The sequence below is a fragment of the Sminthopsis crassicaudata genome, chromosome 1 (genome assembly GCF_048593235.1).
Source record: "Sminthopsis crassicaudata isolate SCR6 chromosome 1, ASM4859323v1, whole genome shotgun sequence".
NCBI classification, from domain to species: domain Eukaryota; kingdom Metazoa; phylum Chordata; class Mammalia; order Dasyuromorphia; family Dasyuridae; genus Sminthopsis; species Sminthopsis crassicaudata.
Genome location: NC_133617.1, coordinates 626482328 through 626501745, shown reverse-complemented (window position 1 = coordinate 626501745; position 19418 = coordinate 626482328). Strand labels below are relative to the sequence as shown.

At 36.6% G+C, this 19418-nt stretch overlaps 1 protein-coding gene across 7 annotated transcripts in view; it reads left to right on the top strand.

Annotated features, from left to right (window-relative positions):
• RAI14 (retinoic acid induced 14) overlaps positions 1-19418 on the top strand; it is a 149291-nt gene that overhangs the window by 77578 nt on the left and 52295 nt on the right. For all 7 annotated transcript variants that reach the window (XM_074282708.1, XM_074282707.1, XM_074282705.1 and 4 more), the window contains exon 3: positions 15335-15465. In XM_074282708.1, the coding sequence (XP_074138809.1) occupies positions 15335-15465 (131 nt within the window). The remainder of the gene's footprint in view (positions 1-15334; positions 15466-19418) is intronic.

Here is a 19418-nt window from a genome sequence, read left to right as displayed (position 1 = left end):
AGACAATCTAGATGAAGTACTTGGACCATAAATTTAATATGAGTTAAAGAAGAACAGTCTGTTAAGATGTTTCATATATAATTTTGGATTGGATAGTTAAGGACTGGTGAGAAAGGTACCAAATTATTCATTCCTTTGGCTCTTCCAGCCACTTCTTTATGATAATTATCTACTTTTACCATCTAACATTTTCTTTATTAATCTGTTGGAATAAGTTCCATTTGATAGTTACGAATAAAAGTGGTCATCAGAAACAGGTCTGTGATTGAACTTTCCTTGTAGTTCAGATTTTATGAAATAGGCCAGGGCACCTGTTGCCACCTAGTGGCTGCATAATATCAGGTGTATTCAAAATTTTACCTAATAAAAAAATACTTGTATGGAAGTAAAATAAAGAAACAGATATTACAGAGGAATAGATTAGAGCTATAAAGGATCTTAGAGAGACCATCAAGAGAGCCAACTCATTTTACAGATTAAAAAAAAAAAACACAGAATAGAGAAGTTAAATAGCTTATTCTGGGTCATTTAGTGTCTAAGGTAGGATTTGAATTCACATCTTCCAGTAATGGCACTGTCAAGTGCCCTATCATGTTGTTATTATGGGTTGACTTTCCCAGCGTCTCATCCCTGGAAGTTTGGTATTAAAGTTTAAATTGGAATTCAGGATCAGAATTTACTCTTTCTTAAATTTGTCAAAGAAAGTAAGAACCTTTCTCCTTGTTGATCTTAGATGGATGTTTCTTCATAGTCATTGGTTATATGGGAAAATGGAGTTACAATATTATGTTCAGACAAAACAACATCTTTAAAATAGTAATTACTTTTTCAACAAATGGAATCATAAGTCTTAATGTGTATAAGGAAGAAACAGATTCTAACCATCCTGTTAGATGAGAGTCAAAACTAGTCTGTTCAAGGCTGCATATTGAGTCCCAAGTACTATTTAATTAGACTTTTTTTTCCTCTTCTGGTGGTTGTTTGTTCACTTCAGTGTCTGGCTGCATCATAAAATTCTAAAACAGAACATTTGTAGAAATCCCAAGTGTGCTCTAAAAGGGTAATGAATGAGGTTTTACATATGGAAATGTCAATGACTTTTCCAACAGTTTTCCATATCAGGCTATCTAGACATTTGCCTTGCATTTTGGCTTCTCCATGACTCTCATTAAGAAATTCTCAATTGCAAAGTTAAGCCCTCTTGGGTTTTGTTAGATTGCTATATATCTTCTATGGACTGACAAGTATTCTAGAGCCAGAGGTCAGTCTGTGCTACAGATGTTGGGACATGTGTGCATCTGATGGCTTGGAAAGATCAAACTGATAATGAAACACATAGTCTCTTGTCTTATGCTTTTAAAAATATTGTTTTGTGCCGTTAGACATCAGACGAAAATAATTTCTTGGAAGAAAGAATTTTTTTTTTTTCCCTTGGGTGGATGTTGGAGTTTTTTTTTGGTTCTGTTATTATTGGAGGGTAGAAAGGCCATAACAAATATGCCCATTCTGAGAATTACAAGAATTATGTTATAAATAGATCAATGATTTCTCTTGCCCAAAATAGTTTGCCCAAAATGATTTTTTAAAAACCATACAAGAGGTACTTGTCATGTTTTTCACATAATACGAAGCCTAACGTAACTTATAGACCTTCTACATAGGAATGATGAGCTGAAATGCTAATAGCTCCACTCAAAAAGTCAGGAGACTTTTCAACTTTGAGTGTTATATGCATGTCACTGTGCTTGTTATTATGAGTCATAGAAATAAATATAAGATGTGGTTCCTGCCCTCAAAAAACTTAAAATCTAGCTGGGGAAATGATATAGTCACATTAAGCACGAATTTTTCCTGACTTTATTACAGGAGACAAAAATCTCCTTTGTAACTTTATCAACAGGACAATAAATGGATAAGTACCAAATCAGAAATTCACCGACATATCGGCAAACATTTGTGGACAGTTGTGAAATTTTTTTTTCCCCCCTGAGACTGGGGTTAAGTCCAAGGTCACACAGCTAGGAAGTGTTAAGTGTCTGAGATCACATTTGAACTCGGGTCCTCCTGACTTCAGAGCTGATGCTCTATCCACTGCGCCACCTAGCTGCCCCCAACAATTGTGAATTTAGAAGAGAGATGGAAATCAGTGGGTTTAGAGAGACTCAATGGAAGAGGTGGAACATAAAATAGGTTATGAAAAAGGGGGAAGGAAAGTGAAGTGATGCCTTATAGAGGCAAGAATGCTTATGGCCCACTTACCAAGTCAGTGGAGATAGTCTGGTTGAACAATGCATTTTCATAGAGTATGAAACTTCTTTTTTCTTTTTTTTCCTTTCTTTTTCTTTTTTTGCTGAGGCAATTAATTGGGGTTAAGTGACTTGCCCAGGGTCACTCAGCTAGGAAGTGTTAAGTGTCTGAAGTCAGATTTGAACTCAGGTCCTCCTGACTTCAGGGCTGGTGCTCTATCCACTGCGCCACCTAGCTGCCCCCTGTTCCAAAACTTTCTAAGCTCATGGGCACAGTATTCTGAGAGTCTTAAATTCTAGGCTAGGGAGAGTGAACATTATCCTTTGCCTTGGTTTTTGATTTTTGTTTGCTTGTTTTTATAAATGTGTGTTAGGTTACAATTAGGACTGAAACAATTAGGATTGAACACATGGCAAAAGCATGAAAGAGATAGGCATAGAGCCATAAGATTGGAAAAATATATTAGTTTAAGTGCCAACCCTTCATAGTTCATATGAGCCAAATGTGTGGGTGCCTTTAGTATTTTAAAGAAATTTTCATGTGACTATCATATCTTGATTTACATCATTTAGCAATAACTCTGGCCTGTGCCCACCAAATTGCACATTGTAATTTTAAAAAAAATTTTGACAGAGTTCCTTAAAACTCATTAGGAAACATTATTCAGTGAGATCTTACCAAAGTAAAAGAACTGATCCAGTTTCTAGCTGTTTTTAACTGGCTTCTAAGAATTATTGGTGATCATGGAAAAGAAGATGATTTTAATATGTTTCTGTCTTTTGATGTATGAAGCTTTTAGAAGAGAGAGAAGCATAGGATAAAGGTAAATTGCATAGAGCAGATCTGATCAGCTGCATATTAAAGATATTACTATATTTTTAACCATAGAACTAAGTTTTTAAACATAGTTGGATCCTGGTTCTCTGTTATAGGTTTTATTTATTTTTTTTAGCAGTATTCATTTAGTCAACAATAAAGTCAAACTGGACTGATCATTCACTATTTCCTAAGCTATTTCAAAGTACTGTATTTAGAGGAAGTGTAGAAATTTAAAAATATATAGTGTCTGCCCTCAAGAAACTTAAAATTGGAGAAATGAGACATTCATAAATAACTGTTTTCCAACGTTTAATTTGGCATGAAAAAGGATTGGGAGTTCAAAGAAGTAAAAAATTATGCTAGTAAAAGGTTATGATAGATTATGATACAAATTAAGACAATTCTGAGGTACCACTTGATACCTCTCAGATTGGCTAAGATAATAGGAAAAAATAATGATAAATGTTGGAGGGGATGTGGGAAAACTGGGATACTAATGCATTGTAAGTGGAGAGCATTCTGGAGCAAAGTTTGGAACTATGTCCAATAAGCTATAAAACTGTGCATACCCTTTGATCCAGCAATCTCCCTACTGGCTCTGTATCCCAAAGAGATTATAAAAGAGCAAAAAAGATCCACATGTGCAAAACTGTTTGTAGCAGCTCTTTTTATAGTAGCAAAGAAGTGGAAATTAAGTGGATGCCCATCAGTCAGGGAATGATTGAATAAACTGATGAATAAGTTAGGTTATATGAATATAGTAAAATATTATCATTCAATAAGAAATAATCAGGAGGCTGATTTTAGAAAAACCTGCAAAGATTTACATAAGCTGAGGCTGAGTGAAGTGAGCAGAATCAAGAGAATATTGTACACAATAACAGCGAAATTATGTGATGATCAACTGTGATGGACTTAGCACTTTTCAATAATGAGGTGATTCAAGACAACTTCAATGGATTTGGGATGGAAAATGCCATCTGCATTCAAAGAGACAACTGTGGAGGTTAAATGTGGATCAAAGCATAGTATTTTTATCTTTTTTGTTTATTTGTTTGCTTTTTCTTTCATATGTTTTTTTTCTTTTTTTGTCTGATTTTTCTTGCACAACTTGACAAATATGGAAATATATTTTAAAAGAATCACACATATAATCTATATTAAATTGCTGTATTGGGAAGGGAGATAAGAGAGGGAAGGAGAAAAATTTAGAAAGTGTTACAGTAATTCACAAAGTGTTACAAAAATGAGTGTTGAAAACTATCTGTATGTGTATTTGGAAAAATAAAATACTATTGAGGAAAAGATTATGATGATGATGATAAGCTGCCATTTGTATAATTCTTTAAGATTTGCAAAGCAAATCTTATTTTATTTGCTCCTTTTAAATAACTCTGTGAGTTAGGGATTGTCATTATTTCCATTTTGTAGATGGGAAAACCTAATCTAAGGGAGATTGTTATTTTCCTAGGGTTATATACTTAGTAAGTACTTGAAGTAGGATTCCAGTTTTGGGTAATTCCGACTCCGAGTCTGATGTTCTGGCTGCAGTTAGTTGGCAATCAGGAACTTTATGGAAAGATGGCATTTGAGTTCATATTTAACTTCATATTTAAAAGATTTCCTTGGGAAAAGTTGTATTCTGGTAAAATCTTATGAGCAGATATGGTAAAGAACATTGTAAGTCTGAGTTAGGTAAGTAGTCCAGTTTGACTGGTTCATAGGGGAATGATGGAAGCCAAAACTTGGAAATTAAATTGGGGACAGTATGTAGGCTTTAAATACTGACTAGGCTTATGGGTTTTATGTTTAGTTGGTGGGCACCTGAGATCCATTTCAAAGTTTTTGAAGATTGACATGACAGATTTATCTGTGCTTTTTGAAAGACCTCGAGGTAATATATGAAAGACTTGAAACAGGGAGAGATGAGAAATAGAAAGACCAGTTAGGATCCAAGTTAAGTAGTAAAACAAGTACCAGGGGAAGCAGAACTGGAGTGGTGTTAAGGGGTAGCATGGATATGAGAAAGACTGGAAGAATGCTAAGAGGATAACTCCCTAGCCCTCATCCCCACATTCAGTTCAGTTCAGTATTGCAAGAATTTTCAGGGTCTTGTTAAATAATCATTACACAAAATAACCAGCACAAGTTATAGAAAGACAGGTACATTGCAGTTTATCAGCTCAAGAATGTTAACACGCACCATCAGCAGGTGATGGACCATATGTGTCTTATAATTCAACAGGTGACATGCATATATATATATATATATATATATATATATATCTTTCATATCTATATGCATGTAAGTGTGTATATAAGCCCATGTATGTATGTATATATATCTTGTGTGTATGTGTATACACACATGTATGTATGTGTGTAGATAGAGATTCTCTTCCTGAGTTCCATGACCTAGAGTTTTGGTTAAGATCTATTAAGAGTTGCAACATTTTTAGAAAAAGAAAAAGAATGCTTAAACTGTTAACAAAGGCCTTTAACATGTCCATTTGCACAAAAAGAGACTGAATTTTCTTTATCAGTTAATTAGCATGTATTAAGCTACTACTAAAATGTCTAATTAGAATAAAGAGAACCGGATAAATTGCTGGAAACTTAAAAGTATTATGAATTTTCTTTTCTAACTAGAATGATTGGAGTAAGGGAGGCACTGAAGGAAACATTTGGTATATTCGTTCAGTGTATTTATGTGATATCAATATAACAATATCAAAATAAAGCCAGTTATGTTCTCCCAAAAGTTCTCATTTGATATCAACATTAATTAAATTCTTTTTTATGTAAGGTACTATGCTGAACCTGAAGATATAAAGAAAATAAAATTGCCCTCAAGAAACTTAAATTCTGTTTGGGGCTTATATCAAGTACACAAATAAACATGAAATATATCAAGATTACTTAGAAGCAGGTAGATGTAGTATGTAGTACTCAAACTATATTTTAAAGGAAGTAGGGATTCTAAGTGGTGGAAATGAAGAGTAAAGACATTCTATTTATGGGAGATCACTTGTACAGAAGGCTTGAATATGGGAGATAGTATATCATTTTATGAGTAAAAACTGGCTGGTCAGTTTAACAAGAATAAAGAGCATAGAAGGGGAACAATATGAAAAAAGAACAGAAAGCTAGTTTGTGACAGATTATTGAGAGCATTAAATGCTTTTCTAAAGGGTTCATATTTTTATCCTATAAGCAATAGAGCGAGAACCATTGAAAATTGGGATTGAGAGGGAAGCTGACATAGGTAGATCTGTATTTTTGGAATATCAGCTTATATTTTTGGCACCTTATATTTTGAACCTGGGTAGCAGAAAAGGTGGTAGGTACTCTGTATAGAAAAATCAGGGGAAGGGAACTAATTTGGTAGGAAACAAGTTGGAAAAAATATTATTTCATTTATGGACATGGTGAGTTTGAGGCATTAGCAGTCAGTCGGGAAGGATACAATATAAGTATTTAAATTTTATATTTTTTCAATTTGTTGTTCAGTTTTCTTGGGAAAGATATTGGAGTGATTTTGTGAGAATTGGATGAGGGTTTAGTTTCCACAATTACAAAAATTGAATTAGAGAAATACAGAGAAATGAAACTTAAATTAGAAAAATAAAATTAAAACCTAAGAAATGGAGGTGGAACAAGGAAAATGTAATTAAGGTTGGGGACTCAGACTTGTAGATATAATCAGAGAAACACATTGTAAAATATAATTAAAGGGGGAATATATATATATATATATATATATATATATATATATATATATATATATATATATATATATATATATATATATATATATATTTTGGAAAGGAGCCTTAGTGAGGAAACTTAAGACTCATGGAATTTAGACTCTTCAGATAGGATAGTACTCAATAGAGAATCAAGAAAAGAACTATATTCAAATAAATTAAGTGCCAAGGGAGAAATAATGATGTAATCCAGAGTGAAGATTCATACTCAAGGTGGGGGGATTACTCACTCCTGATAGGTTGTGACCTCTGTGGTGTTCAGCCAATGGGGCATCAGGGGAGGGATTTGTGTTTTGATATAAAAAAGATAAATATTGATTTCAAGCATTCCTATTTTATAGGATACCCATCTCTACAGTGAGGCAAACAGTTAAGGGATTTGTCCAGAGAAACACAGCTAGTAAGTGTCTCTAACTGGATTTGCAGGAAGAGAAGTTTTCTGGATACCAGGCCCAGTATTCTCCTACATCACCTAGCTGCCCTTTTCTCAGTTAACAAATATTTATTTTCTTCCCTGTCATTGGAAACAGAAACAAAACCTTTGTAACCAATATCCATAATCAAGCCAAAGTAATGTTGCACATTAATTTGGGTGTGTTTTGAAGATAAGAAAGGTCAAAGTTGGCATTTTTCCTGTTTTAGTAGGATGATGATGGTGGTGGTGATGGAGTATTTGGTCAATGTTAGTGCCAAGGTTTTTGTCTTCATTGAATAGCAAAGGAAAATCATGCAACAAATGGTTTCTTTGTTGTTTTTTTTTTTAAAACATTATTTTATTTTTCCAAATCCATGCAAAGATGGTTTTCAGCATTCACCTTTGCAAAACCTTGTGTTCCAAATTTTTTTTCCTCCCACCCTACACCCTAAGACTGCTAGCAAGCAATCTGATATATGTTAAACATGAAGCAAGTAGTATGTTTATTTGTTTTTTTCTTTGAGGCAGTTGGGGTTAAGTGACTTGCCCAGGGTCACACAGTTAGGAAGTTCAGTGTCTGACACGAGAGTTGAAATCAGGGTCTCCTGACTTTAGAGCTGGTGTTCTGTCCATTGTGCCACTGAGCAAGTAGTTTCTTAAAGCAGATAAAATAATTTGGTCTTCAGACTATAAAGTTGACACTGAATTTTGTTAATGAATGGGAAATGGGACCTGCATCCATGCAGAAGATGTTACTGAAACACATACAGTCTGTGGAGGCCCAGCCACCATGACAGCTTTAACTAATCTATGACCCCTTTCCTTCTAGGCTTTCACCTGAACCTAGAAAAGCCACTGCGGCCTGGGCATGGGAAATCTATAGCAGAGTCTGCATTTGGGGGAAGTTTCTTATCCTATCAACGAATGGAATTCTTCCCCTCATTAACACTGAGCCCTTACCTCCTGAGCCAGTGGAGTCCACATCAAAGGATAGGAAATGTGCAACAAATCTTAAACAGATTCTGTGCTTTAAAGGCATGGGGTTTTTGGAAAGATCATTAGATTTGAACTTGGAAGACTTGAATACCAGGCCCAGTTAAAGCTTGTCATTTACTGTTTGTTTGAGTCTGGCCAAGTCACGCTTCCATGTTGAGCTTCATTTTCATTCCCTATAAAACTAGAAGGGTTGGATTAGTTGATCTCTAAGGGGCCTGCCTCCAACCCTAAAGTCCCAACATGTTGCCGAGGCTGCTTTATTCCCTCAAGGCCTCTGTGCTTGAAATCCTGCCACACTCTCTGAACATTTAATTGGCTTTATTTTCTATTTAGGCAGAACTTGTGTAAGAAATAGTTATTTTTAACTGTACCCAGCCACCTACTCCATATGAAATCTATATTATACCACTTTGAGTCTGAGAAAAATGTAGGATTGGGACTGGATGTTATGCTCAAATGCATGCCTAGAATACTTTTGGCATGTGCTTGCATTATAAAATGACATGTCTTGGAATGTTCTATCTGTACGTGATGAGAACTTGGCCAATAAATCCATGTTTCAGACATAAACATGCTTAGGTCACAAGTGTACTTCATTTTATACACTAGGTAGATTTCTTTCAAACTGGTAACTGTTTCATTAACTTAGTCCAACTTCAGATGTACTAGGTTAATGGGTTATTCAGAAAACGCAAATGCTGAATTCCTTTTAAGTTACTTTATTATTGTTGTTGCTGTTCAGTTGTATTTTCAGTCATGACCAACTTTTCATGACCCCCTTTGGGGTTTTCTTGGCAGAGATACTGGCGTGGTTTGCCATTTCCTTCTCCAGCTCATATGACAGATGAGGAAATTTGAAGCCAATAGGGTTAAGTGACTTGCCCAGGATCACACTGCTAGTAAATATCTGAGGCCAGATTTGAACTCTTGAAGATAAATCTTCCAGATGACTCCAGACTCTGCACTCTGTCCACTCCACCACCTCCTCTGACTCCAAATTCAAGAGCCCACCTCTCTGTCTGTCTGGCTGTGTTGGAGGAAGGTGGTTTTTTGGTTTGGTTTGGTTTTTCCTAGGAGCCTTTTCCAAGAGGGCTGTTCTCTATCTTATATTTATATAGCCCTAAGAACTGACTCTGCTGCCTGCTTCCTGTCAAATGCCCTTGTGCAATAGTATGGACTTTAGGTAAAGTTGATTTCCTTTAATAAAGATATAACTTCATTACTTAATTAACAGTGTCTTTCAAAGCAAGAAGGTAGAAAAGAACAACTGAGCTTTGGTATCTGTCCCGTGTACATAATGCAGAATGGAGAATTTAACCAGATCAAACTGAATTCTATCAGTGGCAACTGGCAGGCAAGGTCTAGAATATTGAGGGGAAGGGAAGCTGGTGTAAAGGTTTATTTACATATCAGGAACATCATTCTAGTTTTTCTGTGAACAAGGAGGGCATTATGTGGAGTGAATAACGATGATGTTATAACATGGCATGTTTGGGTAATCTGTTTGTAATAATGTGTGGGTGGAATATGAGACTGTCACTTTAGAGGAAATTATCAAGAATAAGTCTTAAGTAGTAACTAAATCTCATTGTAAACAAACCTTAAATGAAAATTTCCCCTAAACCTACTGCTCCTGTTTATAATGATATCACCTACAGTTTCCTAGTCATCCTAGTTTATAACCTCAAATTGCCAGTGACCCTTTCCATTCCCTCATCATCTTCTAGTCCATGGCCAAATCCTGCCAGTTCCACCTCCACAGACACTTACCCTTCCTTTCTTCATATCAGTTATCTTCTCTAGTTGAGATCTTCATTACCTTTTGCCTGGACTATTTCATTGTCTTGGTTTGTTGTTTTGTCACCTAGGTTGGAGGTGAAGTGGCTCTATTCATGGAGACCATTCTGATCAGCATGGGAAGTTTGACCTGCTCTATTTTTCCAACCTGTACCAGTTCATCCTTCCTTAGGCAACCTGGAAGAATCCCTACTAATTAAATGAGGCAGGGAGAATTTCCTATACAGAATCTTTTTCTTCTCTGGACCCTCTTATATTGTGTGTCCCTATTTTCATTTAGTACTGATATGTGCTGCTTTGCATTGTTGGTTATCTTTTCTTGTGCAATACTTCTTTCCAGTGCATTGTAAACTCTTTGAGGGCAGGAATTGAGTCCTCTCTTTTTTATATGTAGATACCCCCAAAATTATGGATTTTGGTTTAGAAGGTCACTTTTCTGTTGTTTCTTTAAACTCAAAGTTTCTCCCTTATTATTTTAGTCCCTATGGATCCAAAACTGATTATTATGTAGGAAGTAGCAGAGTATCTTGGGAAAGGGAAAGAATCTTCCTCAAGAGTTAAGATGCTTTAGTAGTTGCTAAGGGATAGGTCAGTTCGCCAAGAACTTCCACAGCTGTGGATCATAGCATCTCTGACTTGCAGAGCAGCCTTTGCTGACACAGGTGTTGCAGACTAGGAATGAGATAAATTGGAGGCAGAGGGAAGAGGAGAGAGGTCAGAGAACAGCAACTGCCTCTCAGTCTCTTTGTATCATCTGCTCATAAGAGGAGATCCATTCTGCAGATCTGGGTTGGACCTCCAGCAGCCACTGTCAGGTAGCTCCTGTGTATTCCAACAGCTCCTATATTCCAACAACTAGTACCTTAGCTGTTCTTTGAGTTGGAATTAGCAGAACTGGGACACTTCAATTAAAAATGAAAGCTTCAGCATCTTTCATAAAGGAAGTCAAAATAGTACTTTCCTTTAACAATATATTTTCTGCAGTCTGATAGATTAGGTTTACAGCTTTATAACACAGACATGTTGACAAGTTTGTTTCCAAGAAGAGGAAAGAAAAAGCTTGTTTTTCTGTGCCCAAGTGATCAAAACTTAGTCACAAAAGGTAATTATTGCTCTGCCTGTTGGAAAGTTTGCCTGCATAGAGTCTCAGTGCCCCAGTGATCATTAGAAAAGTTTTTTTTGGTCTGTTATTCCAGACATTGGGAAGACAAATCTCTTGAGAAGGCTTTCAGTACAAGAAACCATTAAGACGGCAAGTGTCTGTCATATCCTGATAATGGAAATAAGGACAAGTAAGAGAAATGGTTACAGCAGGGCAAGAATAATAACAGGAAGTGCTAAAATTCAGAATAAATTGAAGCCTACGGGAGAAAGCTATGGAGAACAAGAAGGATTGTGGTTAAAATTATACTGGGTTAACTAGCATTGAGGAAGGATGCTAGGTGGCAACAGTTAATAACTAGAAAACTACAACAACTTTAGCCGGGGAAGAACTATAGAAAGCCTCACTTTTGGTCTCTTGTCCAGAATGCTTCAGGGTCATATTTCAGGAAAAGGCCTGTGAGGTTCACATGTTACTTTCCTCTTCATAGCTAAGGCATTACACACGGTTTTGGGACATAGCATATGGCCTCCTAAATTTGCAAGTGCAATCTTACGTGTTGAGCTGAAATTGAATCCTCTTAACCAGTTCCTTGAAAAAGGGGGTCATGGTAGTAAAGTACTTGTTTTAAGGTTTATTTCTCTTGAGACCCTTTAAATGCTTGTAAAGTGTTTTGTTTGTTTTTTTAATTTTGTTTTGTTTTTACCAGGTAGTGGAACAGAAAACAAATAATTTGAATTTTGGGTTCTGGTATTACTTTCTTCTTAAAGGATAATGGATTTCCAATCATAGATTGTTAGCTTGCAAGACTAGCTACTGTAGCTATGTTTAAGGAATTCCCAGTCACTGAAAATCAGTCCTAAAATCTTGACGGTGAAGAGGTCTGAGAGGTTATCCAGTCTGCAACCTAAGGTTAGGATTCAGGTTTCTTGAATATCATTTCCAAGTTCCTTTCTTCTTGACCACTCTTGTCAGTGAGAGTAGATAGAAAAGATACTTGTCTGTTTTCCACATGAACCTTAATATAGGTTGGATTGTAAATTTTTTTGTGGGCAAAGAACATTCCTTCTGGCACTATCATACTATTGCTACTTGTTCATTTCAGTCATGTCCAACTTTTTGTGACTTCATTTGGGCTTTTCTTGGGAAAGATGATAACCTGGTTTGCTATTTCCTTCTCCAACTCATTTTACAGATGAGGAAATGCAAGTTTGCATTTATTGAACCCATCCTACATAAAGAACACTCATGACATTCATGATGGGGACAGAGAATTTGCCTTCCTGAATAGCAAGTGAGAATATTAGGAAGGGGCATGTTCTTTAGACAGGGAAGTGGGTTATTTTAAAATGCTTTGTAGAGATCTTTAATTTAAATGCTATTCTGAACTAGACAGTGTTAGTATCAACCTACTTAATGGTAGAAGATTGGACAAAGTGAGTTGGTAAGAAAATTCCTTTAGGTATTTATGACTTTGATTTTGGTTAAGGAAGGACCTCTCCACCAGATGACCAGATTACTGGTCTGATTCTAAAGTACAGTGATCTTCCTTTTCCATTTAGCCACACTCCTCCAAAATTCTCTATCTTGCCCCTGCTTCCATTTCCCTTTCCTCCCACACCAATCTGCTTTCAATTTCCTTTTGTGTTGACTTCCTCCATTAAAATGTAAGAAGCTTGAAGGTAGGGACTGGCATTTTTCATATTTGCATTCCTGACATAACAGTAGGTCCTTAATAAAGTATATTGACTGATAAGAATGAAAGAGGTAGTAAATCTCAATGGACTGCATCTGGGAATGAGGAAGGTGGGACCCTCACAATTGTAGTTTTGAAAGGAATGGGAAACGACCATTTGTAAATTCCAAAGCTTATTATTAATATAAACAACTCCCTGGCCCTTGACCAGAAAATAGTGCTATATAAGCATCAGCTTACCCTTAGACCTAATAGTGTCTGTCTGGGTAACTACCACATCTTGAAAAGCTAGCTATTCACAATCAGGTTTCCTTATTACCAGGACCCTCCATCCCACTTTGTCTTGGATCTCTTTTATTAGCAATTGCTAGCCTTGCTAATAAAATGATCATACTTAGAATTCTGTACTTTGATTGTTCTTTATCACAAATTTTTATTGTACTGGCCTTAATAATACACAAGGACTTTCCTGATTTCACTGGTTGCTAGTATTTCGTTTCCCACTCCCATTACTTTGTATATATTTGGTATTTGTAAGTGTGCATATATTGTTTCTCTTCACCACTGCCCCCAAATGTAATACAAATTATCTTGAGAACAGGAACAATTTCATTTTCTATCTGCTGTGTCTACCTATGGGCCAGCAATATCATTAGTGTTTAAATAAATTCTTTTTTTTTTTTTTTAAACAAATTCTTGTTGAATAAAAGAATGAGTAGAATCTCTTTAAGCTGCTTCCTAAATGGGTATAGATAAAATAAATGCTTATTGAATGAAAATACAACATCAAAAGGTATTTCCTAAATGAGTATAAGTAACTTTTGTGTTTTCTGTAGCTCTTCTGCCATTTTGGTTTCCTCACAATAGTTGTTTCTAGTCAGGAAGATCCTAAAAGACACTATATAATTTTACCTATGAGCCAGAGTCAGTAGGAACTCACTGGTTTAAAACATCTCAATAGAAATTTTTGTTTATAGGACATTTACTGTGAAATTTAGTCTAGAGCAAGTACAGCAACATGTTATTGCTACTCATCTATAACCAAAGGAAATGTGAGCCTTCCTTTTCCATTAATACCTTCTGGTGCTACAGGCTGTAGTGTTTGCTGTGCTGCTGGCCAGGAGGAAGACTATTGATTTAGGGGAGATGAGATGCTGCTGCTGTTCTATTTGCAGATAAATGGAGTTCTGTATGGATAGTATAGGTACCTTTAACCTGAGATAGTCAGTGGCTCTTCTGAAAAGGAATTCATCCTGGAAGCTTTCCAACTTGAAGAAATAAAAGGCCTGGCCCAGCCCAAAGCTTCCACACCCTAGAGAAGTGATATAAACTGGGAAACCTGTGTTCCTAAACCTTTAAGATATGAATGGTGTCTAGAAGGATAGAAATTTACTGCTTGTGATTTCATTGTGTAGACCTAGAAAAATCTGGCATTTTACAAATGTAGAAGAAGCCAGTAACTCCCCCCAAATTGGAAAGGTTTCATTTAGGATGTCTCTTCTCAGCCAAGTTCTTGGACATCTGGAGACCTTGCCTCTTTGGGGACTGGCCTATTTTGGGCAGCTGCAGCTACTTTGCATGCTTTCATTATCAGCTGCTGTGTCCGAAAACAAAGACAAGTGGGAGCCCCATATAAATCAAGCGCTGATCCACCCTCTCTTATCCTATTGGTGGTTGGGCTGAAGTCCCTCCCACGTCTGGTTATTTGCTGCAGGTTCTGAAACCTGAATGTGTTGATTGCCAACCATGCCGTACCTTCAGCGTTTACTGGGATTGTCTCTGGTGAGTTGGCTCTTGAGAAGTGACCCTAATAGAATATACTTGAAATTGGGGCAAAGGAGGGGGGGAGGAGTAAATATCGTCTGTACTTGGGAATGTGTTGTCATTACTTAGGAGGAAAGAATGTTTTTGCCTTTGATTAGGGGTAGTTGAGGTGCTGCTCTGAGTTGCATCTGTCTGCAGGAAGACTCTGTGGGCTCAGCCTCCTAGAATCAACCCAGGGTCTGGTAAACAAAGGCCAGAAAGAGACTGGATAGAAGCAGAAGAGGCTGTTGTATCTCTGAAACCTCATGTAGCTTAGGGAGGTTAGATAGAACTGCTTCTGTAGTATGGTCACACAGGACGAACTTTGGACTCGAGGACAAAGGCTCATCCTCCAGGGCCAGCCCTAAAGATTGGCTTGAGTTGAGCTAATATGTAAACTGGCATCTGGAGAGCGGGAGCAAGTTTAAAGAAGTGGTTTTAATGTAGAGTTTTGTGGTGACTGTTCAAGTCACATGTATGCTATTTGTTTAGGATACAGCTCCCTTTTTCTGAATGGGAAAAGGTAAGGTATTTTTAAAGTTGATGTATTTGTGGAAACTTTTTATGTGGGCTTGGGGTGCTGATGGGAAGATACAGGAAGGACTTAAGGCAAATCAGACGGACCAGTGATCTTGCCTATTCCTGTGGTCTTGCCTATTTGTTCATTCCATTCTTTTTTCCTTGCTTTCCAGACTAACGAGTGGAATAAGAATGATGATCGGCTGTTGCAGGCTGTGGAGAATGGAGATGTGGAGAAGGTGGTCTCCCTGCTGGGCAAGAAGGGTGCCTGTGCCACCAAGCATGACAGCGAGGGCAAAACTGCGTGAGTATTTTGTTGATCTTTGCCCTGATTAGTTAAGATTTTCACACACTGGAATGTGAGGATCCTGGGAAATTTGTTAGGATTCCATGTGACATTTATTTTACAAATGGTTTCAAGTATCTTTGTGAACTTCCCATAAGTTTGTGTGGGATTCTTATTGCTAAATCTCATTCCTTTCCATTCTACTTCCAAATTATTATTTTGAAAAACAACAAAAATAAAAGCTAACATTTATGGAGTGCTTTAAAGTTTGGAAAGCACTTTGCATGTTATCTCATTTGATTTTCACAATGACCTTGAGGTGTAGGTAGTTTCCATTATTAGTCCTATTTTATAGATGAAGAAACTGAGGCAAAAAAAAAAAAAAAAAAAAAAGTCCAAAAAGGATAAGTGACTTGCCCAGGATCATATGGTTAATAAAATGTCTGAATCAGGATGTAAAAATCAGATTTTCCCTGATTCCAAGTCCAATACTTTGTTCACTGCTCCATCTGGTGCCCCCATCCCTCCATCATCTTGTAGTTGTGATTTCTTCTCAAGTGTAATCAGATGGTATGAAAGCTGTCTTCTCCTTCTAGGGAAAAAATATTGTTTGACCTGAATTATATACATTATATATGTAAAAGGCAAGGAATGAGCTTTAATTATGCTCACCACTGTCTCTATAACAATAGCTCACCTCTATATAGTGTCTTAAGATTTCCAGAGGGGTTTTCTTAGAATAGCCTTCTGAAGCTGGGAATGCAGCGATTATCATCTCCATTTTAGAGATAAGAAAGTTGTGGCTTTAAGAGGTTGTGATAGAAGCTGCATTTTAATTCATGTCTCTACCAAAGTCTGTTCCTTCCAGAACATCACCCTGCTTCTCCGATATTTGTAATTAATGTACCATTATTGTTATTTATTCTGCATAACTCATAGATTTTGTTGCCTTTTCATTTGTCAGTGGTATAAAAGTCAGTGCAGTTTGAATTAATTTTTTTTAAGCTTAATACCACAGTAAGACTTTAGGAACATCTATATCAAAATTTCTTATATTGTGGGTCATGACCCTATATGGGATCATGTCACTGAATGTAGAGGTTGCAGAATTATGATTTATTCTTAGTAAATGTTTGATTTGTATACCTGTTTTATATACCTGTATACCCAGGGTCATGTAAAATTTCTCTGGTGAAAAGGGTACAAAAAATTTAACAAGTCCTGCTGTATAGAAGCATTCCTTACCTAATGGTAATTGTTTCTACAAAGATACAATATTAGGAGAAATAACATTCCAAGGGATAATAGATTCATAAGAACAGTGTTTTAGACAGATGATTAGCTTATTGCTGTTGAGTTTCATGACTTGACCATCAGGATTTGGTTATGAGGTATTTGTTGGGGAATCATGAGCAGGGTGACTATAATCTAATTCCTCACTAAAAATATGTCTTGAAGAAGATTCTATAGCTGTCCTTCCTTACTAATAATAAAAGTTCTTTGAAAAGTTTGAAAAGCTTTCTTCTGGTTGTCAAACTAAAGAATAGGAAGGTACAAACTGAAGAGGCAGCTTGGTATAATGAAAATAGACATGGATTTGAAATCAAAAGACATATAAGTCTTGACCTCCCTGAACCTCAGTTACCCCATCTTTGTAAGAGAATTTCTCAGCTTGAGTTGCTGAAGAGCTCAGGTTGAATCTTACTCATCAGCTGGATCTGACTGGGAATCAAATAATTTAAATGGCCAAGAGTTTTAAGCACACTAAGAAAGACAATTTACTTTCTGCTTCTTAAGGTACAGATATGGTTCTTAAAATTTCTCAGGTTGGCTTTAGAGTATTCAGCCAATCAGCAGTGTAGTGTTACAGCTTAGGATAGAGAAGTGATACCTTACACAGGAGAAGGTGAATCAACCAAGAGAAGGGGGCATTCCTAAGGGAATGTGTGTCATTCTGGCAGAGTTTCATAGGAATGACAAAACATTTCTTCTTCAAAGTCAGAAATTTTAGAATTGGTTAAAAAAAAAAAAAAAAAAAGTCTATTTGATAGCAAGTTTGAGGTAGCAGCCAAAGCTGCAAGTGTCTTATTCAAGGAAAACAAATAGTTTTACACCAATGGATGAGATCATCTGCTTTGCTATGTCCTTAGAGAATTTGTTCTGTTTAATTTCTCAATCTATAAAGTGAATGAACTGAACAAGACAATTTCTAAGATCCTTCTCAACCGTAAATCCTGGGAAAGGTAGTTGAGGGAAATTCAGGAGTAAAGCATAAATTGATAATATGAATTAAGTGGGTTTTTTGTGTGTTTTTTATTTTTGACAGCAGCTGTGGGTTTATTTGTAGGGAACTCCAAGGAAAAAATTGCTCTCTACTAACGCCAGTCATCAACCCCTGCTCTGACACTTTGTGCCTCAGATCAGGGTATATAGTCAGTATGTGTCAAATGTAGTACTTGAATCTAGGTCTTCCGGATTCCCAAAATCAGATCCCTATCCACTTACACTACTCATTAGTTACTATGAGTTAACTATGGTTACCAAAAACTGTGGGCTCCATGGAAATACTGAACCCACACCAGTGTCCTAAGCTCTGTAGTACTAGCCTGGGACAGAGGAAAAAAACAAGTCCTAGAGGAGCAAGAAAGGGAGGAGAGCAACAGCAAAGGAGACCTCTGCTTTTGACCCTCATACTTTCTGCATTCCCTTGATGCCACTTTGGGGGTTAAATAATTTCACTCCTCTAATCTTTGCTTAGTTGAGATTTCTGTTGATTGGAAGCTAGTCCTTCCGGTAGAAGAGTAGTCCTGGTCTTGGACCCCAAGCAACAGTGACTACACCCAAGCCCCTCCTGAGAGTATTTAGCTATATATAATAGGTTTGAGGGTTTGGTTCCTGCACCATTTTCTTGATTATCTTTTTTTTTTTTTTTTTTTCCCCTGAGGCTGGGGTTAAGTGACTTGCCCAGAGTCACACAGCTAGGAAGTGTTAAGTGTCTGAGACCACATTTGAATTGGGGTTCTCCTGAATTCAAGGCTGGTGCTCTATCTACTGCACCACCTAGCCACCCCTTTCCTGATTATCTTGTCCAGATTTTCCCCAAAGTGACTTTGTAATTCCTTGCATCAGGCGGCTTCGCACACCTCAGAGAAAAGGAAGGTGTGTTCATAATCATCTCAACTAATTCAGAGATGAAATATGATTGTAGACCAGCAATATAGCAAGACAATTTCAAAAATCTGGACATTGTGAGAGCACTTATTTGTTCATTAACTACCTGAAGATTTGTTAATGGTGGTAATGATTTATGCTTAATAGAGGAGATTAAGGCTGATCAAGACTTTTCCTTTGAGGTACAAATTCAATGATTTTCTTCATTTTACAGATAGAGAAATTAGGGCTGGGGAGTATAACTGATTTGTCTATGGTCACATAGCTTGTTAGTGAGGCACAGTCTTCTATCATAATTCTAGCAGTCTTTCCACTGTGCTTTATTGTTTCTCAAAACAAATCAGTAATTGTATGGAGGAGTTTGGAATGTTCCTCTTGATTCTGCAACTTGGAGAATGCCTACTGAATAAAATGTGTGTGTCTGTGTGTCTGTGCATGCACATGTATGCATTTGTATTTTCAAATGTTTTCATCTCCATTTTGCCTCAGTCAAATACTGATTGTTGACTATAGGCAAGTCATTTAATTTTCCAGTGATCCAAAGACAGACATTAATCTTTTTTGTTTCATGTACCTATTTCTTTGAGCATCTAACAACTATGGAACTCTTCTTAAAATATTTTTCAATTCATAAAATACATAGGATTACAAAGGAAACCAATTGTACTGAAAAGCAGTTATTCAAATATATTTTTAAAAAACCCAATTCTAGGGGTAGCCAGGTGGCACAGTGGATAGAGTACCAGTCCTGAAGTCAAGAGGACCTGACTTCAAATCTGGCAGTGTGGCACTGGGCAAGT